The following is a 27,320-nucleotide window of genomic DNA, read 5'->3' on the forward strand; positions in this document are numbered from 1 at the left end:
CTGCCAGGACCTCCTCCTCTGGCCTGCTATCAATGGCACAAGACTGGGAGCTGAAGGTTGATTTGGGGAAAAAATTAAAGTTCCCGGACAACGTGGCCATAACATCACTAAGGCCAGATGTGGTGCTGACCTCAGCAACCTCCAAGCAGGTCGTGCTCCTGGAGCTAACAGTCCCTTGGGAAGACTGCATCAAGGAGGCCAATGAGAGGAAGAGGGCTAAGTACCAGGCTCTGGTTGAGGAGTGTCGGCTCAACGGGTGGCGAGCAAGATGTGACCCATTGAGGTGGGATGCAGAGGGTTCGCAGGCCAGTCCCTCTGCATGGCCTACAGTATGCTGGGCATTACCGGGGCCAGTAAGAGAAGGGCCATCAAGGAGGCCACAGAGGCAGCAGAGGTTACCTCACGTTGGCTGTGGATCAGGAGAGGAGATCCGTGGGTAGGGTAGCGCTACCTGGACACAAGCTGGGAGATTGATCACCCCCGGCTGGGTCGCCTGGAAGAGGGTGTATGATGTTGAAATGACCCGACTCAATGACCCCAGGTAACATCACTGATGATGTGTCCAGGTTGCATCACTAGTTGATGTATGTTACAAAGCTCTTGAACTCATGAGCATCAGTGTTTATCTCATTTTAGTTCCTACGACTGTGGTGGCTGGTGGTTTGTGTGGTCACCTCCCATTCAGAAGGTTCTTGGTTTGACTCTTGGCTGAGGTTTTTGCTTCTTTCAGGGTTACATCATGTCAGACATCTGATGTAAAGAATCCACCTCTGCTGTGGCAGTCCCTTCAAAAACTTGACTTTCTGTCTTTTTTCTGCTGAAATGAACCAACACGGACTCAGAAACTGCTGTCTTCCATCTGACTGTGGGATCAATTACCAACAGTGCTGCAATAAGAAAAACAGTTCCTCAATATCTCTCACTCTTATGTTGTAATCTGGAAAAACCATATTGTGTCAAATTAAAGACGTGTCAAATGTCAGGTTGTTTGTTAGGGCCCGAGCACCTTCAGTGCGAAGGCCCTATTGTATCTGTAGGAATTCTTCGTATTATTTTTCTGACGAAAGGAGGGCCTTTTTGCCCCCCTAAACGTGCCCAAAAAGTCACCAAATTTTGCACGCAAGCCAGACCTGGCGAAAAATTTGATATTTAATGGTTTGCATTGATGGGCGTGGCAAAATGGCTCAACAGCGCCCCCTTGAAAACTTTGTGCCTCAAGCCCCACGATACGGTTTGACGTACATGCACGAAAATCGGTACACACCTGTATCATGGCCGAACTTACAGAAAAGTCTCATGGCGCCATGGCCGAAACTGAACAGGATGTCGGCCATTTTGAATTAATCGTGTTCTTTTGTCGAAATTTATGCCATTCCTTTGGCAGTTAATACGGCCCGAGCCGTAACGTGCACCCAGGTGTGTTATACATCAAAATGTGCGTCTCCATCCTGCGACACCACGCATTACTTTTCTCTTTCAAAAGCGTTACCGTGGCGACGCTAGACGCCAAAAAGCGCGCCCACCCATCATCTGATTGGTTCAGACAGAAAAAACTTTGTTCCTCAAGCCCCACAATACGGTTTGACGTACATGAACGAAAATCGGTACACACCTGTATCATGTCACAACTTAAAGAAAAGTCTCTTGGCGCCATGGCCGAAACTGGACAGGAAGTTGGCCATTTTGAACATTCTGAATTAACCAAGTAATTTTGGAGCAATTTATGCCATTCCTTCGGCAATTAATACGGCTCGAACCGTAACGTGCACCCAGGTGTGTTATACATCAAAATGTGCGTCTCCATCCTGTGACTATGCGCATTACTTTTCTCTTTCAAAAGTGTTACCGTGGCGACGCTAGACGCCAAAAAGCGGACCCCCCCATCATCTGATTGGTCCATATTTGATAGTTCCCCAAAAGTCACCAGATTTTGCACGCAAGCCAGGCCTGGCGAAAAATTTGATATTTAATGGTTTGCATTAATGGCCGTGGCAAAATGGCTCAACAGCGCCCCCCGGAAAACTTTGTGCCTCAAGCCCCACGATACGGTTTGACGTACATGCACGAAAATCGGTATACACCTGTATCATGTCGCAACTTAAAGAAAAGTCTCTTGGTGCCATGGCCGTAACCAAACAGGAAGTCAGCCATTTTGAATTAATTGTCTAATTTTGGCGCAATTTATGCCATTCCTTCGGCAATTAATACAGCCCGAACCGTAATGTGCACCCAGGTGTGTTATACATCAAAATGTGCGTCTCCATCCTGCGACTACGCGCATTACTTTTCTCTTTCAAAAGTGTTACCGTGGCGACACCAGACGCCAAAAAGCGCGCCTCCCCTTCATCTGATTGGTCCATATTTGATAGTTCTCCAAAAGTCACCAAATTTTGCATGCAAGCCAGGCTTGGTGATAAATTTGATATTTCATGGTTTGCATTAATGGGCGTGGCCTAACGGCTCAACAGCGCCCACTAGAATACTTTTCTCTGCCATAACTTTTGAAAGGTTTAACATAAAGAGTCGTGGGTGGTGTCATGGGACTCGGTATTGAGTCCTTGACCATAATTCGTGAAAATTAGCCCCGCCCCTTCTTCTGATTGGTTGTCCCGATTTCCTGCTATAACATTTGAATGTTTTGACATAGAGAGGCATGGGTGGTGTCATGGGACTCTGTAATGAGTCCTTGAGCTTCTTTGACCTTAATTAGCCCCGCCCCTTCTTCTGATTGGTTGTCCCGATTTTCTGCTATAACCTTTGAATGGTTTGACATGGGAAGTCGTGGGTGGTGTCATTTCTGATATGCTTATGGGGGGCAGTGGCCGTGAGTGCGAGGGCCCGTTCATCGCTGCTTGCAGCTTTAATTAGGGCCCGAGCACCTTCAGTGCGAAGGCCCTATTGTATCTGTAGGAATTTTTTTTTTTCTTTTTCTTTTTCTTTTTCTTCTGACGAAAGGAGGGCCTTTTTGCCCCCCTAAACATGCCCAAAAAGTCACCAAATTTTGCATGCAAGTCAGGCCTGGCGAAAAATTTGATATTTAATGGTTTACATTAATGGGCGTGGCAAAATGGCTCAACAGCGCCCCCTAGAAAACTTTGTGACTCAAGCCCCACGATACGGTTTGACGTACATGCACGAAAATCGCTACACACCTGTATCAGTACACAACTTAAAGAAAAGTCTCTTGGCGACATGGCCGAAACCGAACAGGAAGTCAGCCATTTTGAATTAATCGTGTCACTTTGGCGCAATTTATGCCATTCCTTCGGCAGTTAATACGGCCCGAACCGTAACGTGCACCCAGGTGTGTTATACATCAAAATGTGCGTCTCCATCCTGCGACAACACGCATTACTTTTCTCTTTAAAAGCGTTACCGTGGCGACGCTAGACGCCAAAAAGTGCGCCCACCCTTCATCTGGTTGGTTCAGACCGAAAAAACTTTGCGCCTCAAGCCCCAGAATACGGTGTGACGTACATGAACGAAAATCGGTACACACCTGTATCATGTCGCAACTTAAAGAAAAGTCTCTTGGCGCCATGGCCGAAACCGAACAGGAAGTCGGCCATTTTAAACATTCTGAATTAATCGCGTAATTTTGGAGCAATATGAGCCATTCCTTCGAGAATTAATACGGCCCGAACCGTAACGTGCACCCAGGTGTGTTAAACATCAAAATGTGCGTCTCCATCCTGCGACTACACGCATTACTTTTCTCTTTCAAAAGTGTTACCGTGGCGACGCTAGATGCCCACAAGCGCACCCCCCCTTCATCTGATTGGTCCATATTTGATAGTTCCCCAAAAGTCACCAAATTTTGCATGCAAGGCAGGCCTGGCGATAAATTTGATATTTTATGGTTTACATTAATGGGCATGGCAAAATGGCTCAACAGCGCCCCCCGGAAAACTTTGTGCCTCAAGCCCCACAATACGGTTTGACGTACATGCATGAAAATCGGTACACACCTGCATCATGTTGCAACTTAAAGAAAAGTCTCTTGGTGCCATGGCCGAAACGGAACAGGAAGTCAGCCATTTTTAATTTATTGTGTAATTTTGGCGCAATTTATGCCATTCCTTCGGCAATTAATACGGCCCGAACCGTAACGTGCACCCAGGTGTGTTATACCTCAAAATGTGCGTCTTCATCTTGCGACTATGCGCATTACTTTTCTCTTTCAAAAGTGTTACCGTGGCGACGCTAGACGCCAAAAAGCGTGCGTCCCCTTCATCTGATTGGTCCATATTTGATAGTTCTCCAAAAGTCACCAAATTTTACATGCAAGCCAGGCCTGGTGATACATTTGATATTTCATGGTTTGCATGAATGGGCGTGGCCTAACGGCTCAACAGCGCCCCCTAGAATACTTTTCTCTGCCATAACTTTTGAATGGTATGACATAAAGACTCGTCGGTGGTGTCATGGGACTCGGTATAGAGTCCTTGACCATAATTGGTGAAAATTAGCCCCGCCCCTTCTTCTGATTGGTTGTCCCTATTTCCTGCTATAACATTTGAATGTTTTGACATAGAGAGTCGTGGGTGGTGTCATGGGACTCTGTAATGAGTCCTTGACCTTCATTGGCCTGAATTAGCCCCGCCCCTTCTTCTGATTGGTTGTCCCTTTTTTCTGCTATAACTTTTGAATGGTTTGACATAGGAAGTCGTGGGTGGTGTCATTTCTGATATGCTTATGGGGGGCGGTGGCCGTGAGTGCGAGGGCCCGTTCATCGCTGCTTGCAGCTTTAATTGTTTTTATTATTTTATCCATGTCACATATAATAATTGTTAAAGTGGGAATAAATAACACTTTTCAGGATATTCGCAGGAGTAGAAATTTGATACAAAAATAAAAAAACTAAAAAGCTGTCAACAACAGCCCAAAAAAGAGGAACGGTGGGTTTTTGTCCAGCTGCTGAACCAACTTCTATCTCTGTGTATCACGAGCACAGTAATAAACAGCAGAGTCTTCAGTCCTCAGACTGTTCATCTGCAGATTCAGCAGCTGTCTGCTGTCGTCTCTGGAGATGGTGAAGCGGCCTTGAACTGACTGAGAGTAGAATCTCCTGGAACCACTGCTGCTGTCGTGCCATGCAATCCACTCCAGACCTTTCCCAGGAGCCTGTCTGATCCAGGCCATGTAGTTGCCTCTCAGCGTCAGTCCAGAAGCGGTACAGGTCAGTGTGTGGGATTCTCCAGGTCTTTTAACCACTGGTCCTGATTCTGTCAAGGTTTGACCATGAACACCTGCAAACAAATACAATGGAGAATTGAATGGCTTTTGTTTTTTCTTTTGTAATTCAGATTGAGACAATGAGTGATTATTTTTCACTCACCTGCCAAACAGATGCTCCAAAGCAAAAGAAATGTCTTATTGTCCATCATGTTTGACTGTGTCCACTGCTGTCTGTCATCGGCTGCCGTCAGATAAGTAGAGGTGAAAAACATTGTTTTGCATTGACTCCTCCTCATAAGAAGGATTAAACTTCTTTAGACTTTGGACTATCACACTGAAAAACTATGGAATTTGAATTTCTTCACCTTAAATAATGTTAAACAAAATTTAATTAGTTACTTTAACAACTTACTGTTAGTTAAAGGTTCAGTGATTGCAATGTATATGTAAGAGAGCTGTGGGACAGATGAAACACTTTTTAGCCCCTATACACCCCTGTACACACACACACACACACACACACACACACACACACACACACTGTGTCTGAAAAATGGTTATTTGCACATCCAGAAATATAGTAAAATTATTTTGAAATGAAAACTGTAAAAGTATAAAAATATCACAACATTTTAGTTTTCCATTAATTCCTAAAAATTACTGTAATATGAAAATATTTACATTCATGTTAAAAAAAAAACATAGTGTTATACAAAGTGATTAGGACAATTTTTTTCACTCTTTCTTGTGAGTAATGATACAAATGTTTTAATGGATCATGAAATTTAATGGAGGACAAATCTTTTTTGATGCATTTTATGTAGTTTTGTATAGGTACTGGAAAAGTATTTTTCTCACTCGGTTGTGTTAAAAAACACAAAACCCAACACAAACTCTGAGTCTTGTTCTTTCTTGATTATCGATGCTCAGGGTTGTCCAGGATCTCCTCCATTTTATGAATTGATGTATTAATCTACATTAATTTACGGATGTATTCATTTATTAATTACTTTAATTGTTTCTGCTGAAATGAAACCGTTGTCACGTCTGATTGTGCAGTGTTTTTGCAGAAATAATTGTATAAAGTATTCTTTTCCACTCATATCACGATACAGACAAACCACAAAAATGGTTTCCACACTTGGTGTTCAGTCGTCAGTAATCAGGCTGTTTGATGTCTTTTGTCATTTCTACATTAACTATAAATGAATTCCATAAAGAAAAGTGTTCAACAAAAATATTCCAAGTTATAAATGATAATTAGATTGTTTTTCATTTTTTTGTCCCAAATCAGTTTCACATTTACACTTACATTAAATAAGTAAACATATAAGTAAAAAAATATTAAGTAAATAAATAAACTCTTGAAAAATTGCTTTCTCAAGGAACTCTTTTAGAAACCATATGTCATTGTGTGGGTTTATGTTTTTGTTTAGTGAGTGCAAAAGCTAATGCAACATTGTTTCATATTTTGTATCATTGTTTTAATTCCTATTTTATCTCATTGATGTCAAATAATGATTTCAGTTGCTGTTCATTTAGACTCCTTAAAAAAGGAGAGATTGTGATGGACTGGCGACCTGTCCAGGGTGTTCCCCTGCCTCTTGCCTGAAATTGGCTGGGATAGAGTCCAGCAGACCCCCGTCACCCTGCTGAGGATAAAAGCAGGTATAAAAAATGGATGGATGGATGGAAAAAAGGAGAGAGTGTGTTCATCATCCTGGAGATGGAGATGAGATGTTGATGCTCCACACAAAGAAACAGATCAGTCAGCAGGACAGGAGTACACTACAAACTGTATTTGCATCAGGATATCAGGGGAGGAGGTGTGTCAACCGTCCAACTGTCTCTGATCATAATTAGTATTATGCTTTATGTCAGTATGAGCCTTTAGTTTAATCCAGCCTTCAAAGCCACACAGGAAAAATCAGAGAGATGGCATGTGATTTTGCCAGATACGTCACATTGGTTAGATCATCACATTTGAACATCATATATAAAAAAGATTTTAAAGTTATCATTTGTTTTGAGTGTGTAAATTAGCGCTACAAACAAGACTTTTCATCTTGGACTGATTTAAAATGAATAGTGATGCGAGGGCTCCTCCTGTGGTGGATTCATGTGTTCAGGCTCTGAGGTTTTTGTTCAGGTCTGCTGATGTTTGTGTCACTGTGACTCTCTGGCACAGAAATACACAGCAGAGTCTTCAGGCTGCATGTTCTGTCCATTCAGAGTCACGGTTTTACTGGAAGTGTCCAAGTCAATACTGAACTTGGTTTTCAGTGAATCTTTGTAGAAAGAGTCTCCAGTATATTTCGACCCGATCCATTCCAGTCCTTTCCCTGCTGGTTGTCGGATCCAAGCTGTCCGGTAGCCACTGAGAGAATAAGAGACCTGACAGCTGATGGTCAGACGATGACCTGGCTGCACAGTCACAGAGGCCGGCTGATTCAGCTGTTCACACTTCACACCTGGGGAGGAAAACATAGATTATTGAACAGTGATCAAAGTTGTATGATGATAATGTCAGTGTTTGTGTCTCAGTGAGACTCACAGCATCCAGCAATCAGCAGCAGCAGAGCTACAGAGAACATGTTGCTGCTGAAGTTGATCAGAGAGGAACTTCTCTTGTTTTACTGCAAATGACAGCATGAGATCGAGTCTTTATACGAGTCTCAGAGGAAGTTCAGTTTGCATATTAATACCAGTGTATCCGTTATTCAGTTATGTTTCCTCAAACTGAATTATCATAGAAAAAAATCATCCTTAAAGCTGAAGTCAAAAACCTTTGTTCTTTTGATAACTGTTTTTATTTATTTCATTTTTTATTTTTCTTTAGAACATTAATATTCAGGTAATTCAACAATGTTTTTATTACTGAGCCTTCTGACTTATATAAATTAAATATCTGTATGAATGATAACACGTTTTTATAGTTTATTCTTCAAACCATGAAGGTTTTAAAACAAAGATTTGAAGACCAAAAATGTTTATTTTATTTGACCTTATTCCAGTTGTAAGTAAATTGTAAACTGTCTGTTTCTTTTTCAGGCCAATATAACATTGTCAAACTCTGAACAAATTATAAATGTGTCTTGTTGGTATCAGAATCAAAAATGTGCGTTTCCTCTCATCCCTTCAAATTTATGTCAGATCTATGATGGACCAGTGACTTAAGCAGGTGGATCTGCCTCCTGATCAATAAAACTTCAAACACAATTCACTTTAGTTGGCTAAAGTTTAGTTTACATAGTCTTGTTTACATAGTCTTTGCATGTGTGCACTTTTACGGAGCTGCTGCCTAATCTCATTGTACCAGTATAATGATAATAAAGGCTTTCTATTCTATTCTATTCTATTCTATTCTATTCTATTCTATTCTATTCTATTCTAGTGTGTTCAACATTAACTGGTGTTTGTTTCTAACAAGAACTCTTCACTGATTCATTGACTTTCGTGAGTTTCGTGAGTAATTAATAAACCATTTAGTTTTTGAACACTTATGAAGGAGTGTACTACTACTATTACTATGAATAGTACTACTACTACTACTACTAATAATAATAATAATACAAATAATAATAATAATCATCATCATCATAATATCATACTACTACTACTACTTTGATTAAGATAGTAACATTGTGTGTGAAACATATGATCTTTTTTTTTTTAAATATGACAAACATGAACATCAAGACGCATGTTTGTCATTTGTAAATATTGTTTTAAAATCTTCAGAGCAGCTGACTTTTTCTTTCATTTTAATTTTTTTAACCTGCATCTTCATGGTCATGTCAGTTGTTTTAGCTTGTGTCTACTTTTATCCATATATGAAACAGAGCACCTCAAAATACACTGAATACTTGCTGCATAAGGTAACTTACAGAATAAAATGCATGTTTAAGTCTCTACAATCAACTTTATTTCTATAGCACTTATCACAGATAAAAATCCCAAAGTGCTATACAATAAAAAGCGGAGCAGGATGAAAGAAAAGGTATAAAACAGACAGGGATTAAGAACATAAAAAAGAAATAAAAGAGCAAAATGAAACAGAGTTTAAAAAATTGCTAAATCAAAAAAAAAAGAGAGGTTAAAGACTAAAGAGACCGTTCACACTACATGTGGTTGGGTCTTGCTGGGTTTTTGTGCAGGTCTGGTGGTGATTTGTGACACTGTGGGGCGACGGACACAGTAATACACAGCTGTGTCTTCAGGCTGCAGATTCTGTCCTGTTATTGTCGCTGTTCCAGCAGAAGTGTCTCTGCTGTAGCTGAACTTGTTTTTCAGAGCATTATTTTGATAAAAATCTCCTCTATCTCCAACTCCACCCCACTTATGAAAGATCCAGTCCATTGGTTTTCCTTCACGCTGTCTGATCCAACCTGTTGCATAGCTGTTATCAGTCAGAGAATAACCCGAGACCCGACAGTTGATGCTCAAAGACTGTCCAGGCCGAACCAGCTCTGATTCTGGCTGGATGAGATCAATACTGTACACACCTGCAGAAACACAAACCAACATCATCTCCATCACTCATCTGAATAATTAATGTTTCTAAAGTACTTATTATTGTGATTCCACTGAAATCTCCTCACAGGATCCAGCTGCCAGCAGCAGCATCAGAGCTACAGAGAACATGGTTGATGCTGAAGAACGAGGTGAAGTCTGCCATCCTCTCTCTCACTGACACACACGCTTCACTTCCTTATCAGTAACATCTGTTTGCATATTGTTGAATAAATACCTACATTTACATCCAATTATAATTTGTATAATTATATATTATTTCCATGTTCTGTTTAGCTCTTGACTTTGCAGGACTAGAGAAACAGTTGAGTATTCAAGTACTGAGTAACTTGTACATTAAAGTGAAGTGGAATAATTTATTCTGGTGGTGATTTGTCAGTACTGTGTAGCTACATATTATAGTCCTCATAAGCCTTTGACAAAATCCAGCTGTACACTTGGATAAATGTATTGAATGTTGAGTTTTAGCTGACATGTCATTTATTTGTCATCTGACTGTCTACAACATAAGTGCTAGTTGAGAATTATGTGGATTTTGGCTGAAGAGGAAGTTCTTTAACACAATATCAGTAGCATCAAGTGTAACTGACTGTATCTCAAACCACCATTTTTACAGTCATTAAAGTTCTGTGACAGGATCTCCACATCATCGTACACCGAACAAACTAACAACATGGAAAACAAAATATAAAACCGACTTGGTTGTAGGACAACACTTTCACATTAGACAACGAGACATACATGCAAACACACGCAGAAGCCAAACACTTGATTTTCCTGCATCATTACTAAAAAATAAATAGGGCTAAGGTCAAACTAATCAATGCTTAAATCATTTCATTGTGTCAGTTATTAAAGATCATTAACTTCCAAAGGCTGACACAAAGAACAAATGTGTCTTGAGTTTATTGTCCTCCAGCTGCAGCAGTGGAGAAAACAGCTGCTCCTACTGGTGATCATCTGTTCTCTGGTAAGTCAGATGTGTAAATTGCTTCTTCTTAACTTCAGCATATCCTCCACCCCGTGTGTCACTGAGACCCGTCTCAGTAACAACGTCCTGGATACTGCAGTGCGGCTCTCCGGCCTCCAGCTGTTCCCAGACATCCAGATAACCAGATAACAGACATGGAGAGGGAACATCCAGACTCGCTCATCCTTCTGGGGGACTTTAAGAGAGTCTGTTGTTGACAACGTTTCTATGGTGTTTAATTCACAATGATCTGTGTTTTGTGCAATATGTATTTGTGCTGTTCTTTGGTGAATTCTAGGTGACTAAAATAAACAGTAAAGATCATCCTGGACTTTTTATATGGACTTTACTTTTAACTGACTTTATTTTCATCTTTTATTTATTTATTTAAATGAGACAATATAGCAAAAACATTTAGTTAGAGTCATGATTTTTGAACTGATGCCTTTTAATATATATTTGATTAATTATTGATGAATCAACTGATAACTTTTTTTCTCTTGTATCAGAGGATACTGCTGTGTTTGTTTCTGAGGTCTCTTTTATTAGATATACATGTATGTGGTGTGAGAGCTCCTCTGGTGATTTCATCTTAAAGGTTTAACAATGAGAGGTTGTGAGAGGTTTTTTTCAGATCTGCTGATGTTTATGTTACTGAGACTCTCACAGTAACACACCGCAGAGTCTTCAGGCTGCATGTTCTGACCATCTAGTCACCGTGTTGCTGCAAGAGTCCAAGTTGATGCTGAACATGTGAATCTTGGTAAAATGAGCTATATCCAACACATACACCTCCAACCCATTCCAGTCCTTTTCCTGCAGGTTGTCTGACCCAGTGTGTGTGACGGTCTCCAACAGAATAAGAGACCCGACAGGTGATGGACAGACCTGACGACACAGTCACACGTGCTGAAAGAAGAAGATATGTTGAAGGATACATCATACGATATGGAAAATCAATCTAATTAACCAAAACATTTTAATAAAATATTTTATAAAATATATATTTTTACAAAATGTAATCACAATCAAAGGTTTTTGTCATTATACATAAGTACGACGAGATTCAATGCTCGGCCTTAAAGTGTGAATCACATAAAAGGCAGTTTACAATAAAACAATCTACAACATACTACAATTATTGCAAAACCTGAGGTGGCAGAATGTAAGGAAAGTGCAGGTGCATTATACCAACTAAGGATAAAAATAATGAAAAGTAGAGATTATAATCCAAAAACACTCACATCCAGCTGCCAACAGCAGCAGAGGAACGGCACAAAACAAGCACTGACACGAGTCAGTGGTTGTTTCAGTGGAATTTTGTTAGTTAAAGCTCAACAATACTGTCTGGAAATCACCTTTTTATACAAGTTAATCTAATTATGTAGAAATTAAAAAACATAATTGAGGTATTTGCCCGAAATCGATAATAGATCTCAGTATAAATATAGACCTTAAATTAACCCTATATCAGCTGTGAACTTTTTATTATCGTTTTTTAAAAAATAAAGATTTTTTTTGTTTGTTTGTTTTTTTCTAATAAGGTTTCCGATGCTAATTGACATCTACATTTATATCCTTCGTTCAGTTATACAAATTAATGAAGTATTATCTTTGTATAGTTTATATTTTGATGATCAGTATCAGCACAGAAACACAGGCTAAAACAAGCTAAAATGAAGATTTGTGATTTGTGATAACTTTGAGCACACAAATATTTTATTAAAAAAATATATATTTATAAGGTTTCTGTATCCTGAGAGAGACATTTTTCACATGTTATTACAAATACAACTAATGAAATGAAATGAAAACCAGAAACTTCTTGTGTGCTCTCTAACATAACTGAATAGTTTGGGAGGATTTTGTCCGGCTGCTCCACCAACCTCAGTCTCTGTGGTTGTAGTTGTTGCTCATTCCTCCATCCAGACTTGAAAACAAAGGTGAGTCTTTTCTACGGTGGCCGACAAGGGCCAAACGCACTGCAACGGCCTCAGTTAAAGGAAACGGCCGTTGCAGTGCGTTTGGCCCTTGTCGGCCACCGTACTTTTCAGCCGTGAACTTTGACCTGTAGAACACTTGATCTTACTTCATAGGAGCTGGACAGAAACGTATCATCTGAAAACAACTCAAAACCCTTATTTTACTATCTAGCATTTAGTCCTGGTTGAATGGGATATTTTAACCTTTAATGTGTAAACAAGGTACATTTATTTACGGTACCTGATTTAATCTCTCTACTTTTGGTTGAGCTTTTGTTTTTCGGTGTATTTCTATTTATTTGTGTGTATATAGTTTCATGATTGTTGATACAGTTTGTACAGCATTTTCATCAACTGCATTTTATGTCAACAAACTGAAATAAACTTGACTGCTGGTGAAAAAACAAAACAAAACAGATATTTATCAGAATAAGTACAGTATGATGTTAAAACTGCAAAGATCCGAATGACGATGGAAAAAAGAGGAAGGAGTTTTTGTACGAGTTTCCTGCTTATGTCTCTTACTGTGTCTCTTCTGGCACAGAAATACACAGCAGAGTCTTCAGGCTGCATGTTCTGTCCATTCAGAGTCACTGTTTTACTGGAAGTGTCCAAGTCAATACTGAACTTAGTTTTCAGTGAGTTTTTGAAGTAAGAGCCTCCAGTAATTTTCATCCCGATCCATTCCAGTCCTTTCCCTGCTGGTTGTCTGATCCAAGCTGTGTAGTAGCTGCCGAGAGAATAAGAGACCTGACAGCTGATGGTCAGACGATGACCTGGCTGCACAGTCACAGAGGCCGGCTGATTCAGCTGTTCACACTTCACACCTGGGGAAGATAAATATCAATGTGTTGAATATAGACGGAGCGTAAAGCAGCTATCAGTCATATCATCAGATGTCAGCTTCTCTGTCTCAGTGAGACTCACATCCAGCGGCCAGCAGCAGCAGAGCTACAGAGAACATGTTGTTGTAGTGACGGTGATCTGACGGGGACTTCTCTGGTTTTACTGCAAATGACAGCAGGAATCAAGACTTTATATGAGACGTAGAGGAAGTTCAGTTTGCATGAGGAAGAACATGAACACACTAAACCTCCCAGCACAATTCCAGCAGCTTTGATGCAAATGTTTACAGAGACACATCAATTAAATAAATTAATCCTGAAATGTTTCATCTTTTCATGTACTTTATTCATAATTTTGCATACAATTTAATAAGGTAATGATATAGGTTTTATTTGGATAAATATGATATTATCTGTTTACTTCTGTGACTGTTAGATGAGATCCTGGTGTTTTCTGAGAGAAGTTGCAGCATTTGATGACTGAAGATTAAAAGATGAATATCCCTGTCAGAGCCCTGGAGCTTTTTTTACCCTTTTCCTGCATGTGTGTGTTGTGTGTACTGCTGCTGCACAAGGGATGAATAAAGGACAATCTAATCACAGAGACCCATCACAAAATTGTCAAATGAATGACAGAAGAAAAATATAATTGTGTGACAACAAAGACTTGATTCGTAATCTCTATTCAAGACAGAATTCATAAAAAAGGTTTTAAAACAGAATTTGTAAAAAACAAAATAAAATCAGTTACAGTCATGATGTAAAATAATCGCTTATCTTCTTAAATGAGGGTCTGAACCAAAGACAAAGTTTGTTTTTTCATCTTACAATTTAGAAGCAGTTAAGAAGAAAAACATTTATCAAAGCAACCTACATATATGACTTTTGAACATTTTAGTGAACTTTGAACTAAAAAGACCAAGCTGCAGTCAGATTCATATGAACCGTTTCTGTTAAAGTATGTCAGTTAAACAAGACTGCACCGTTTAATATCATTAGACGTGATAAAGATTTTTACTGCTCACTTTAACAGCATGTGATCATTAAAGTGGTGTGAGAGCTCTTCTGGTGGATTCATGATACTAGTGTTCAGAAGGGCGTTATGTTTATTAATGTGCATTGTCCCTTTGAATGAATAAATAAATAAATAACTTAAAAAAAGATGGGCGATTCCTCATCTTGTAAAAAATATTATTTAGTCCAGTAAAATTGTCAGGCAGTGTCATTTATGTCCCAGTTTTCTTGCCATAACGAGACAGCAGATTGTTGATTGACAACACCTGAGAGAGCTTGAATACAAAGAGCGTATAAAAACAGGATGCTGAGTTTCATCCAGCATGAGCAGCATTTGTTTTTAGTGTAACCAGCTGTTTGAAAAGTTTATTGTTTACTGTCAGGCCGCTGCTTCAGAATGGGTAATGATTTGTCTTGTAGTTCTTGTTGAATGTTTGTAATTTGTGCTCATGTGCAGAGACTTGTTTCCGTTTTACTGAATCTTTGACTGTTTCTGATCTTATGGCCACTTAATCAATCTCATTTCCTGTCTTTACAGCAAAGAAAGTGTTGATCGTGTACGCTCATCAGAGCTCTGCTTCATTCAGTGCTGCAGCTAAAGATGCGGCTGTGGAGGTCTTGACTGCTCAGGGCTGCACAGTAGAGGTATCCGACCTGTATGCCATGAATTTTAAAGCCACTGCTACTGCAGAGGACATCAAAGGTAGATGACAAACCAACATATGGACTAAAAGGTTGTCTTAATCTTACTATCAGGCCCTAACGAACCCATCCACTATTTCAGGAGATGTGAAGAATGCTGAAAACTTCAGTTATCTGGAGGAGACCAGACTGGCATGTGAGGAAGGGAAGCTGTCAGATGACATCACTAAGGAGCAATCTAAACTGACGGAGGCAGACCTTGTTATCTTCCAGGTAATCTGGGTGTCAGTCATGTCTACCCAATGACGTAAACCCTGTGTCGTACTAACTAGAACTTCTCTGTCCAGTTCCCCATGTACTGGTTCAGTGTTCCTGCAATCATGAAGGGCTGGATTGATCGTGTGCTCACAAGCGGCTTCGCCTTTTCAAAAGAGAAGCGCTACAGCCAGGGAGTCTTCAAGGTAAGGGTTGAACTGGGGTTTAAATTAGCTTTGGTATCCCTGTGCTGAACTTTACTCCTTGCAGGACAAGAAGGCCATGTTGTCCTTCACCACTGGGTCTCTTGAATCCATGTTCAGCTCAACTGGGATTAATGGAGACATGAACGTCACACTCTGGCCACTGCAGGTACAAATGTGAAATGTTCTGGACTTCCTGCAGATCATCACATGACTAAACCTGCATGTTCATTTCTGTGCAGAATGGGATCCTGCACTACTGTGGCTTCCAGGTTGTGGCCCCTCAGGTCTTCTGGGCTCCTTCTTGTGCTACTCCTGAAGCCCGCGGCTGCATGCTGGAGGGCTGGCGCACACGTCTGCAAGGTCTCCTGGAGGAGAAGCCTCTGTCCTTCATTCCCTTGGACTGCTTTGATGACAAGGCTTTCCAGCTGAAGCCTGAAGTACACAAGGAGCATGACAGCAAGGAGTTTGGGCTGACGGTGGGCATCCACCTGGGCAAACCACTCCCACCCCACAGCCAGATGAAAGCAGGGTGCTGAAGTTGTGATTTAATAAAAGATGATTTGTTCTAACTCTAGTAATGGTTTTGAAGCTGTTTTTGTAAACCTTGGTGCCCATTGAACCCTAGTTGCCATCTCTCTGGAGTAGCTATAGTTTCTAATGGCTGCAAAAGTATCAACATGAGTAGCCGTCTGTGAAATGTCTGAAGTTATATAATGGTGTGATCCAGAAACAAATGCATAAAACTTTAAACTAGACATTGGCAGACAGCTGATACTCAGAATTATTCTCACATTCATAAAGAACTGGCTACTTGGCAAATTGCCTGTATTTTTCAACATTGAGGTACTTCTTCACCCTAGTTGGCAGGAGGAAAATTGCAGTAATTTCAGGTACAAGCATTTACTGAAGTACCTACATGGGTGTGTTAAGAAAATAGGACGGATCTTCAAATTAGCTTTAAATGTTGAGTGCAACATTGAGACATTTTAAGTGGTTTGAGCCCAAGTTTCTAAATGTTTTTCTTACAATCTCTGATCACCGACGTGCACGGTGTATTGAACTCTGTCACAGCGGTGTCGCTGCTATTGTGGAGCTCCGTCTCCCTCTTGTGGAACATTTTGGTATTACACGTGAGTTTAGATGGGACACTGCACTGACATCCGGAGATAAAACATCTTTTCATGGAGGCATGTCATTCAATTAATCATGAACAGTGATCTGTATTACAGAAAAATGTTCTTATTTTTTCAGTGCAAAAGTCAAAAGAGAAGAGAAGTTTCAATTATGTTTTTAAAAATGATTTATTAAACACTCATTTTCATGGTGAATCATGGAAATACGTCATGGGAATGTATACAGTATAAACAGTTCAATGCAATATCAGAAATAAAAGGAGCATAATTATTTAGGAACGCTTTGAAATAAGTCAGGCCATCTGCAGTAAGAAATCCTAAGATGTCCAGGTAGAGTTGATCTGTCCTGTGATTGTCATTTGGTCTGAAAGGGGAATGTGTCTGATCACTGTTGCGCAAAACATATATTTGACTCCAAAATAAATAAAACATTTAGAACAACATAAATATTGGACAGAGCAGGTGTTACAACCACACTGGACAAAATGAGAATCATCAGTGCTGAAACTTACCTTTATGACCATGATGACGACAGAAAAGATGATGGTGGTGAAGAACAAGAGGAGGAAAGTAAAAGCCATGTACCAAATTTGCATCACTGTGTCTTGGCTCACATCTACATGCATGATGTCATCAAAGAAATTACAGTGCTCCAGCGTGTCTGTGAAAGAAGACAAATTAAATCTGTTATTTGAGAGAAAAAATATCAAACTGACTCATTCTGGTAAAATATTAATTGAATAAAGTGTAAGAAAGAAAAATGAGGATGAAAAGTACCTGGATTAGAAAAATGTAGGGACAGGGTGTTGTTTTCATGTGTCACCCTGCAGGTGAGGAGCACCCTGGGTAGGGAGTCAACCTGGGACAGATGAAGGCGGCTTTGGATGCTGAACTTTCCATCCGGGCCTCTGTGGGGCTCGCTAACGTTGTAGCTCCACAGCTCTGTGGTTTCATCACGAAACCAGGTGATATTAATGGATGCAGGGCTGAAGCCAGAGACCAGACACACAAGTTCATCAGAACCCCGAAGCAAGATGGCTGAAGGTTTGCTGTGGATCACTGAGGCTGGAGAAACAGTCAGGGAAGGATGACATTATTGACAAAAAGGCAATGGAGCAATAACTAATATGAACAGTGAACATTTACTGTGACCTCACCAAACACAGGATTTATACTGGTTTTAAGTGCTGTGTCAGATGATTCATGTCTGACAACACAAGTATAAGTTGAGTTTTTGTCCTCAGTTTGGTATACGTTTAGTCTGCTGCTCATTGAGTAAGATCTTCTCCCTGGCTCTTTCCGTGCATCACTGTTCATGTAACGAGAGGATGGGAGTCTGTGAGCGTTCTCCTCCCAATCTACCATGATGTTGGAGGGGAAAAATCCAGAAACTAAGCAAGCCAGCATGAGGTTGTCAGACGTAGACAGTTCTGCAACAGTTGGTTGCACAATCCTCACAGTTGGAGGAGACAGGTCTTGAAAAATACCAGAAGAAGAAAACAGTCAATAAGGGTTCATATGTGTTAGATTTTTCTGTTGGAGTCATAACAGAGAAGAATATTGTTGTTACCATGGATAATGTTTCTGATACCTGCACTTTTGCTGATGTGCTCCTCGTAGCCCTGGTTGGAACATCGGTGTTTCCCCTCACAAGATACTGTTTTATTCGCGAGCCAATCCTTCGCTGAAACTTGGAGGAAGCTGCGCAAAGTCTCAGTCCCATTTCTGTGAGCCACAGGTTGCTCCGTATGGACATCGGGGGATGAATATTTGTCACCACCGACTTTCCAGGTGACAGAGAAATGACTGAGCCGAGGACCAACCAGAAGACAGGTAACGTTCACCGGTCCCTTGTTGTGAAGCTGCTCCAGTGGTGGAGCCTGAACATAAACACCAACTACCTGAGACCATGATGGAGTCACTGAAACAAGAGCATCAGGTTAGACGCTTAAAACTACAAAACCTCTCAACTCACAAATATGAGATAAGTGTCCAACATCTGGAACATATGATTTAAAAGAGTATAATTGTGTTTATTCTTGATAAAAGGTTACATGTGTATGGGTTACGTCCAGTACTCGAGTTGTAAAAAAAAGAAATCAGGGGGGTTGGTGGATTTTATCATATGGGGACAGATAATTTGTGCTGATTACAAATAATATAATATATTACAAATAATAGCACTGACCAAAACACCTGCAGAAATACTGCAGGAATGACATAGCAGCAGTTAAATGCAGCCTTCTGTAAGCTTTAAATATCCACTGGGCTTACATCAAATACATCAAAACACAACAATTAAAAACACTTTTCTGAACTTATCAATATGACTCTGTCCTTCACAGGATAAGTAAAATGGATCACTGCAAAAACTCTAAATCTTAACAAGAATATTTGTCTTATTTCTAGTGAAAATGTCTCATTTTAGTAAAAAAATCTCATTACACTTAAAACAAGACTCATCACTGGAAAAAACAACAGTTTTCACCTGTTTCAAGTAGATTTTCACTTGAAATAAGTAGAAAAATCTGCCAGTGGAACAAGATTTTTTTGCTTGTAATAAGAAGATAAATCTTGTCCCACTGGCAGATTTTTCTACTTATTTCAAGTGAAAATTTACTTGAAACAGGTGAAAATTGTCAAATAAGTTATTTTTCCGGTGTTATTTTTCTGGTGATGACTCTAAATGTTGAAATAGCAGTAAAACCACATTCATTGATGAAATGACATAAGGGATGGAAAGGGGGGATGGCAGTTTTACAGGGGGGATGATTTTGACTGTTTTTATTTCAGGGGGGGATGCCATCCCCCCTCATCCCCCCTCATCCCCCCTCATCCCCCCTCATCCCCCCTCATCCCCCCTCAACTCCAGTACTGGTTACGTCACAGTTTACCTGAGCAGAAGCTGATGTTCCTTCTGACGGTTTTATTCAGAGAACTGTCAGACACCTCGCATGTGAAGTCCTTCCCTGTTTCCCACTCTTTCTGAGGAACATTCACTTCACTGGTAACAGTCACACGTCCATTTGTATCCATGGAGGTCTTGTTAGTAGATGAAGATATCGGCTTTAACTCAGTAAACCATTTAATTTGAGGGTTGAAGCCCCATCCTGAACACAAGAGGTTCTGTTGTTGTGACTCTTCTCTGGGAGCCAGAAGAAGTTCCACTGATGGTTCCACTAGATATAACATTGAAAAAGAAAAAAACAAAGGATTCGTTTAGCAAATTATCCATTATCAATCATCTGGTTACTGACAATAATAAAAAACAATCTCACCAAAAATGTTGTTGATGGAGTTAGACACAAAAGGTTTGCTGGAGAAACCTTGGTTCACTTTGCAGGTGAAACTCATGTCCCTGGTCCAGTTTTGTGGAGGCACAGAGAACCGTGTACTGACTGAATGGAGGTCCGAGGCTTCAGGAAGATCAACATAATGCTTGTGAGAAACATCAGCTCCTTTGGCCTGAAATGTGACGTAGAGGTCGTGTGAGGAGGGCTTTGTGATGTCACACTGGAGCACAGCAACGTCTCCCTTCAGCAGGTCTGGGAGAGATCTCCTGATCTCCACCAGTGGAGCTGGACCTGCAGGACCTGGACCATGACAGCACCATGTAAAATGTACATTTTCATGTGCAAACAGTGTTATTTAAAAGTTTGGGCATCCATTCACACATCGAGGGCCGAAGAACATAACCTCCTATCTGCAAAATTGTCTGATTGTTTTTTTTCACTTTGGATGGTGTTTTTCACTTTGGATGACATCACAATGTGGGCTGCACCTATTCAGCCTGTAGGGGTAGGGTTAGGTTAGGATAGGGGTATCCTTAAAAAATAGCATTCTACAAGAAAACAACACAGTTTTTTGTGTTTTCCCAAAAAAGTGAAATTTTCAGATAGGAGGTTTTGTTCTTCGGCGATCCAAACATAAAAATATACACATAATAACAACATTTTTGGACCTTTCCACTCTCTGCAATATGATAGTTTGCAAACTTTGATCTTCTTACCTAAAACCTTTACCGTTTTTTTAACAGTGAAGCAGCGATGTTGAGCTTTACAAGTTAGGAGCTGCAGGTTTTTCCAGGTCCTCGATGGGACCTTCAGTTCACTGATTAAAACAGATGTGTTTGTGACTTGCTTCACTTGGTGGTTGGATGGAGGTTTCTCATCCATCAGCCAGCTCAGGTTGGCATCAAACACACTGCTGATGGAACATTTAGCATTCACATCAGTATTTGTCATGACTGTCTTGAAGCTGGGAATCTCCACATGGATGGAAGGAGGGACACTTCCATGGACTGCAGGAAACATGGATCAGTCCTCACATAGTAATCCAACTTATTCAATCAGTACAAAATCTGTCATTAAAAAAAAAAATTCTTTTGGACATTATGTCTAATCTAATATTTGCTGTGAACATTTAATTTCCCAAACTTACTCTGACAAATGTTTGTTGTCTTTGAATATTCACTGTCTTTGTGAATGGACTTGCAGGTAAAGTCTGAGCCTTTAGCCCACTCTGACATGTCCGGCTCCATCTCAGTGGTCAGACTGTAGGTTTTCTCTTCTCCCTCCACACACTCCAGATTCCTTTCCTTGGGTTTAATGTGTGACAGACGCCGGTTGTTCTGTTGCCACTCCACACTCAGTTCTTTAGGAAAATAGCCGCTTAGGGTGCAGATGAGTCTGACTTGTGAGACCCCGAATTCACCTTCCCATACAGGATACAAGGAGATGTTTGGAGCGACGACCCGCAGCTCTGTGACAGAAAAGAGATGACAGGTCTTTACACGTTTCCTGCTTTGACTGTTTGAAAAACACAACCTGATTTCATTTCATTCATACGTACCTTCAGATTCTGGTTGGTAACCAGTTGACATGAGTCTTAATTCTAAGTGTAGTGTGTTTGTTTTTGGGTAGATGGCAGAGTTTGGTTTTACAGAGTTTGGTTTTGTAGACGTGCAGAAATGGATCTGAAAGCTTGACAAGATTGATCAGGTTGTACAGAGAGGAAGCTTTGTGTAACACCCAGGTCCAAAAAGAGACCAAATACAGAAGTGAAACCACACAAAGAGCAGCAGAGCATTGCAGACAGCAGGTGTGAGGTGCGGTTATGCCAGTAAAAGAAACAGAGAGCACATTTAAATATCTCATGTTTGTTTACATAAACCATCAGATGGACTTCTTCTCATGACTTTGCCAAAGGTTTTAATTACAAGTCCAGTAATTATAGAGAGAAAAGGTAACCGACTGTGAGATCTCCTGATTAACACACCCAGGTGAACATGGTCCGTTGATTCCAGATGTGGTAGGATGAACAAAGTATCATGAAACATAAGATACAAACTGTTAAACGGCCTGATGAGTTTTATGTATTATTTAAAACTATAACAAATATGAACAGTTTCAAAGTCATGTAAGAGATTAAAAAATGGGAGAATACATGAATTGGTATCTTCACTCAAACATTTATTTAAAAAAGGATAAAAGCTTTTGGAATTACACTGAAAGAGAAATAACATTTGTGATTACTTACATGACTGAATGAAAATATAAGAAAAGTTTTGAAAAAGACAAAAAAAAATGTTTTAAGTTCTTTCTGTGTTCTCGTATTTCATTTGATCTGAAATGAGATAAAAAGAAAAAAGAGACTGATAAATGTCCATGACAAAAATCAAAGTCTGTGTGTCGCTGCTGAAGAGTCTGAATTGAACACTTGATCAGAGTTTGTACATCACAGGTACAACATCGTTTCTTCTCAAACTAGAATTAAATATCATCATAGAAAATAGAAAAACCTTTCAGCTCGTTTGTGTTGTACCTTTCGGCAGTTATGTATCTGATAACTTCATTAACCTTCAAAAACATTTATACGTACGGAAGTAACACCTGCAGAAAATATTTATTTCTCCTGCAATCGTCCAGACGCATGAAATAAAGTTTCACATTAATCCAGTTGGACTTTAGTCAAGAGTTAACTAGAATCATTTGCAGCTGTGAGACTACACAACCAGCACTGCTCACAGTAGACCACATACAACCTGACAATAAATGTACATACTGGAAAATAATGTGCAATATCACTCTCTGCAACGTGCAATTATGTAAATATCCATCTGTTATTTTTGTATATACTAGTATTTCTTATTATTTATTTTTCTTATTATTATTATTATTGTACATACCAGTTTACTGTCTATAGTGTGTTATTATTACTGTATTTGTTATTACTATTTCTATTAATGCCTCTTGTTTTTTGCACTATCCCCCTTTGCTGCTGTGAACTGCAAATTTCCCCTCTGTGGGACTATTAAAGGATTATCTTATCTTATCTTATCTTAAAAGTCCTTAAGAAGTTTTATTCCTGTCTTAACCTATTTTAAACAAAAACACCCTTTTTATGATTTTCATTACATTTATTGAAGGGCTTTTAATGTTTATTTTTCCTGTACATGAATCACTGAAGGCTGAAATGTTGCTGCTGAAATTACTTTTGACTTTTATTAACATGTAAGATGTAAAAATGTCAGTATTGAAATTAGTTTTGGTTTTAGTTTGTAAAAGCAGCTTTAGTGGCACCAACATTTCACCAAACATTGAACATTGTCTCATTTTTACTGAGAAGGTTTGCTAAATTTATTTAATGATGTCTTAATTTATTGTCTTTTTTCTTATAGCTTATTATGGTATGTCGAGTGATAAGAAGTATCCTAAACTAACTTAATTAACTCAGGTAGTGTAATATGATCAGATCTATGTCATTAACATATTTATTTTGTGCTCTTTTATATTTTTACTCAACTATATTTCTGATGCAGGTTGTACCACATTTTATTTAGTTACAAAAATATACAACAATAATTGATAAGCTTTTGTAATATAACTAGTTTTAGACTCGCACTTCTAGTATTTTGAGATGATATTCTTTTCAATGCAGTTCAGTTTTTTTTAACATCTAACCGAGTATTTCCACGCTCCTGTCTCACAAATGAAGTGAAAGATTTCCTTTGTGATACTTTTTAGTTACATTTTCATTTTTTTCTTGTTTAAATCAGTCCGAAATCTGTCCCTGCATTAAAATCTAGATGATTACCTTGAGAGCAGTGGTTCCAACAGTGAACACCAAAGTGATGAGGAAGAGGAGGATGAAGGTGACGGCGGTCTTTGCCATGTTATCTTGCTCGGCCTCCATGGCCTCGTTCCAGTGGCAGCTGCTTTCAGTCAGGAGCTCTGCTGTGGCTGCACAGTAATCAATAATAATGATTATATCTAATAAAATCCACATTTGTAGACACAGTGGTCAACATTTATTTGAGGTTCCTACAGGAGGTCATTGTGTTCTTGGACCTCACAGGTGAATATCTGTAATTAAATCAGTCAGTCTGTCGTCTGCAAGTGTCCTATGAACGTTAACAGTTTGGACTGACTTTCTTTGATGACACTTATATTCTTTATAGTCATTAACTTGGTCCTGTAATGATCCTGACTTGCTCAGAGAAAATCCATCATTAGTCTGGTTGCTACGACTTGGTTTGTGAGCGACTGAGAAACACAGAGCCCAAGATGAAATAATGATGATAATAATATTTTTTCTTGTTTGGAGTGCAAGAGCGAGTAGAGGAAACACAGGCACACAAAGACAAGTCACACAAGCTGTGTTAGCACTCTTTCTGCAAATAACAATGAGAAAACTAGATTTATTTAATTATATTGCTGCCTTAAGCTAGTGCGGAGGTGGTATTTTTGTAAGTTAAAAACTTTTATATCAGAACCCTACAGTTGTGTAAAACTTATATTTACGCCAAATATGTTTGACTTGGACTGGACTGTGACTGCACACTTCAAATCCACGTTTAGCTCCAAATATTAGTTAAGTAAAGACATGAAGTGCAAGCAACAAACATGAAGAGAACTTTTTTTTATTTATTTTCAATATGCATCAAAACACACAAACACAATGTCAATAAACACAATATCACAAGCAACAGACACTGAACCAAAAAAAGAAAAGAGGACACAGCGACACACAACGACATCTACTACGCCTTGCACTTGTCAGGGATGCTTATGTCCAGGTTGACCAGGTTGGTTTTATCAGATGTTCTGTATCCAATGGATCTGACGAGGGATTTAGTTGAGTTAGCGATGGATTCGTGGTAAACAACACAGCTGTACACCACATCAGTCTGTCTCCACTGATCCAGGCTGAGGGTTAACTGGCTGTAAGCGGAGTAAGATCCGGTGTTTTCTACAGCGTTTGTGGTACTGAACTTGTATTTGGAGTCTGCTTCCTCGTCATCAACAAACCAAGACACGAAAATGTTCTGAGGGAAGAAGTCTTTCACGTAGCAAGTCAGGGTCACCACGTCTTTTCTAGTGTGTTCTACTGGAGGCAACATAAACACTGAAGGACGCTGAGCAGCTCCTCCTGAAACCACAAGACAACAATTAGACTGTGTGATGGATACAAATACCAGGAAACCCAGAACACACTGGTGCTACAAGAAAAAAAGCAAATAAAGTATCTAAATAACTCCCATCATGAGGTGAAAAAAATCATTAAAATCATAAATTACTTTTAGTTTTTTGTTGCTGTTATTGTTTTGTTGAAAATGGATCCAAATGTTCTCACCGTTACTTCTCTGATAGCGGGTCTTCAGCGGGTCAATCCAGTCCTTGTGTTCAACAACGCAGAAGCGCGTAACTCCCTCGTGCCATTCATCATATGTGATGTCAAGAACGTGCTCAAAGCTTTTTGTTGTTGTTGTTACATCCTTTGAGGTACCGGCCAGTACATCACGTTCATCCTCCCACCAAATCTTTTGCACAGTTCCCTTTTTGACCTTGATTTGACATGTAAGCTGTCCCTTTTGTTTTACAAATAAGTCTTCAGCTTTGGGGGCGATGATGTTTACATCCACATCTGCTATACGACATCCTGCATCTGAGGGAAAATAAATAAAAAGCTATTGAACAGAAGTCTTTACAAAAATATTATAATGTTAAGCTTCTTTTTTTTTTTTTTTTTAAAGAAAAATGAACTTTGTACTCACCACCGGGACCGCCACTGCTTGAATCCTTGTAGGTCTCATTTGCTGTCCTTTCTGAACCAGTTTTTCCCCATTTCCCCTCAAACACGCATGTAAATGTCACACCTTCACTCAACTCACTGGGTTTCACTATGAGCATACTTGCTGAACTGTACAGCATCGTTCCGTTTGTGTCCTTTCTTTCCCCAGACAATGAACTGATCTCGTCTATTTTGCTGGAGACTTCGCTGCCGTCTTTCCTCCAACTGATCTCATATTTTTTGGGTGAAAAATCTTTGGCAAAGCAGAAGAAGGAAGCCTCATCTTTGTCATGATCAATGAAGGAACCCGTTGTAAGAGTTGGTAACTCATAAACCACGTCTGAAAAACAAACACACACACAAATATATGTTTGCAGAAGCAAGCAATAATATATTTATATATATGCAGAAGCCTAGGAAAATGCTGCCATCATCATTTAATTTAAAGATTTACCAGATTATTACCGGTATTGGTTAAGACAATATAATCAAGTTAATAAATCTTATCTAACTTGAATAAATATAACCACATCACGATGATGCCCTTTAAAGGAAAACTTGTTTCTCTTCTTAACAAAGTGTTCATACTAATCCAGAGGAAACTATACAGGACTGTCTCAGAAAATTAGAATATTGTGATAAAGTTCTTTATTTTCTGTAATGCAATTAAAAAAACAAAAATGTCATACATTCTGGATTCATTACAAATCAACTGAAATATTGCAAGCCTTTTATTATTTTAATATTGCTGATTATGGTTTACAGCTTAAGATTAAGATTCCCAGAATATTCTAATTTTTTGAGATGGGATATTTGAGTTTTCTTAAGTTGTAAGCCATGATCAGCAATATTAAAATAATAAAAGGCTTGCAATATTTCAAATGATTTGTAATGAATCCAGAATGTATGACATTTTTGCATTACAGAAAATAAAAGGACTTTATCACAATATTCTAATTTTCTGAGACAGTCCTGTATATTCATTTTCATATCACATAGAGCCGAGCTTTAACACTCACTTCTGCATATACATCGAATGGCAAGCAAACACAGTTTTGAAGTGAATGTTAATGATGTTAATTATAGACAGAGTGAAAACAGAGACAGAAAGAAGGACAATTATTCAGATCGATGGAAAGAAACGGACCGCACCACTGCAGTCCAGGACAGGTGAATAAGACATTCGGTACATTAGTGAAGATGGAAAAAGGACGAGACTAAATATGAACATAATAAAATTACCAATCTGCCCCATTTAAACCCTCTTTTTTTTTTAAAATCGCGGTTTGGTGGAACTTTTCCCCCAAAATGTAATCCAATTATTTCTCTCTGTGATGTTCATTTCACTTAATTTTGCAAAAGTGCAGTAAACTCTGACTCAAACAATAATTCTCAGAAAACCCACAAAATCGATGTCCTAGTGGGAACTGCACTGTAGATATGGAGGTTTTATTATACTTATTGATTATTAGTAGTGATTTTAGTAATTA

The 27,320-nt window shown here is 39.2% G+C and overlaps 2 protein-coding genes and 1 gene segment (V, D, J or C); 1 reads left to right on the forward strand and 2 right to left on the reverse strand.

The window, feature by feature from the left end:
* Nucleotides 1-4,929: 4,929 nt before the first annotated feature.
* On the reverse strand, nucleotides 4,930-9,822 carry LOC133456193 (Ig heavy chain V region 914-like). The segment is given in 2 exon segments: nucleotides 4,930-5,249; nucleotides 9,780-9,822. Coding segments are annotated over 2 exon segments (363 nt in total).
* A 5,097-nt stretch (nucleotides 9,823-14,919) lies between these two features.
* On the forward strand, nucleotides 14,920-16,161 carry LOC133456194 (ribosyldihydronicotinamide dehydrogenase [quinone]-like). The gene is made up of 6 exons (XM_061734649.1): nucleotides 14,920-14,923; nucleotides 15,061-15,225; nucleotides 15,307-15,437; nucleotides 15,512-15,625; nucleotides 15,690-15,791; nucleotides 15,865-16,161. The coding sequence occupies exons 1-6, from the start codon at nucleotides 14,920-14,922 to the stop codon at nucleotides 16,159-16,161; spliced, it is 813 nt and encodes a 270-aa protein (XP_061590633.1).
* An 878-nt stretch (nucleotides 16,162-17,039) lies between these two features.
* LOC133456785 (immunoglobulin mu heavy chain-like) overlaps nucleotides 17,040-27,320 on the reverse strand; it is a 48,184-nt gene continuing 37,903 nt past the window's right edge. The window contains exons 6-14 of the mRNA XM_061735379.1: nucleotides 21,199-21,519; nucleotides 20,768-21,058; nucleotides 20,037-20,351; nucleotides 19,653-19,937; nucleotides 18,350-18,679; nucleotides 17,916-18,233; nucleotides 17,536-17,823; nucleotides 17,271-17,419; nucleotides 17,040-17,122 (exon numbers count right to left, since the gene is read on the reverse strand). Coding sequence (XP_061591363.1) covers nucleotides 17,114-17,122; nucleotides 17,271-17,419; nucleotides 17,536-17,823; nucleotides 17,916-18,233; nucleotides 18,350-18,679; nucleotides 19,653-19,937; nucleotides 20,037-20,351; nucleotides 20,768-21,058; nucleotides 21,199-21,519 — 2,306 coding nt within the window. The 3' untranslated portion in view covers nucleotides 17,040-17,113. The remainder of the gene's footprint in view (nucleotides 17,123-17,270; nucleotides 17,420-17,535; nucleotides 17,824-17,915; nucleotides 18,234-18,349; nucleotides 18,680-19,652; nucleotides 19,938-20,036; nucleotides 20,352-20,767; nucleotides 21,059-21,198; nucleotides 21,520-27,320) is intronic.

Source organism: Cololabis saira, chromosome 12 (assembly GCF_033807715.1).
Source record: "Cololabis saira isolate AMF1-May2022 chromosome 12, fColSai1.1, whole genome shotgun sequence".
NCBI classification, from domain to species: domain Eukaryota; kingdom Metazoa; phylum Chordata; class Actinopteri; order Beloniformes; family Belonidae; genus Cololabis; species Cololabis saira.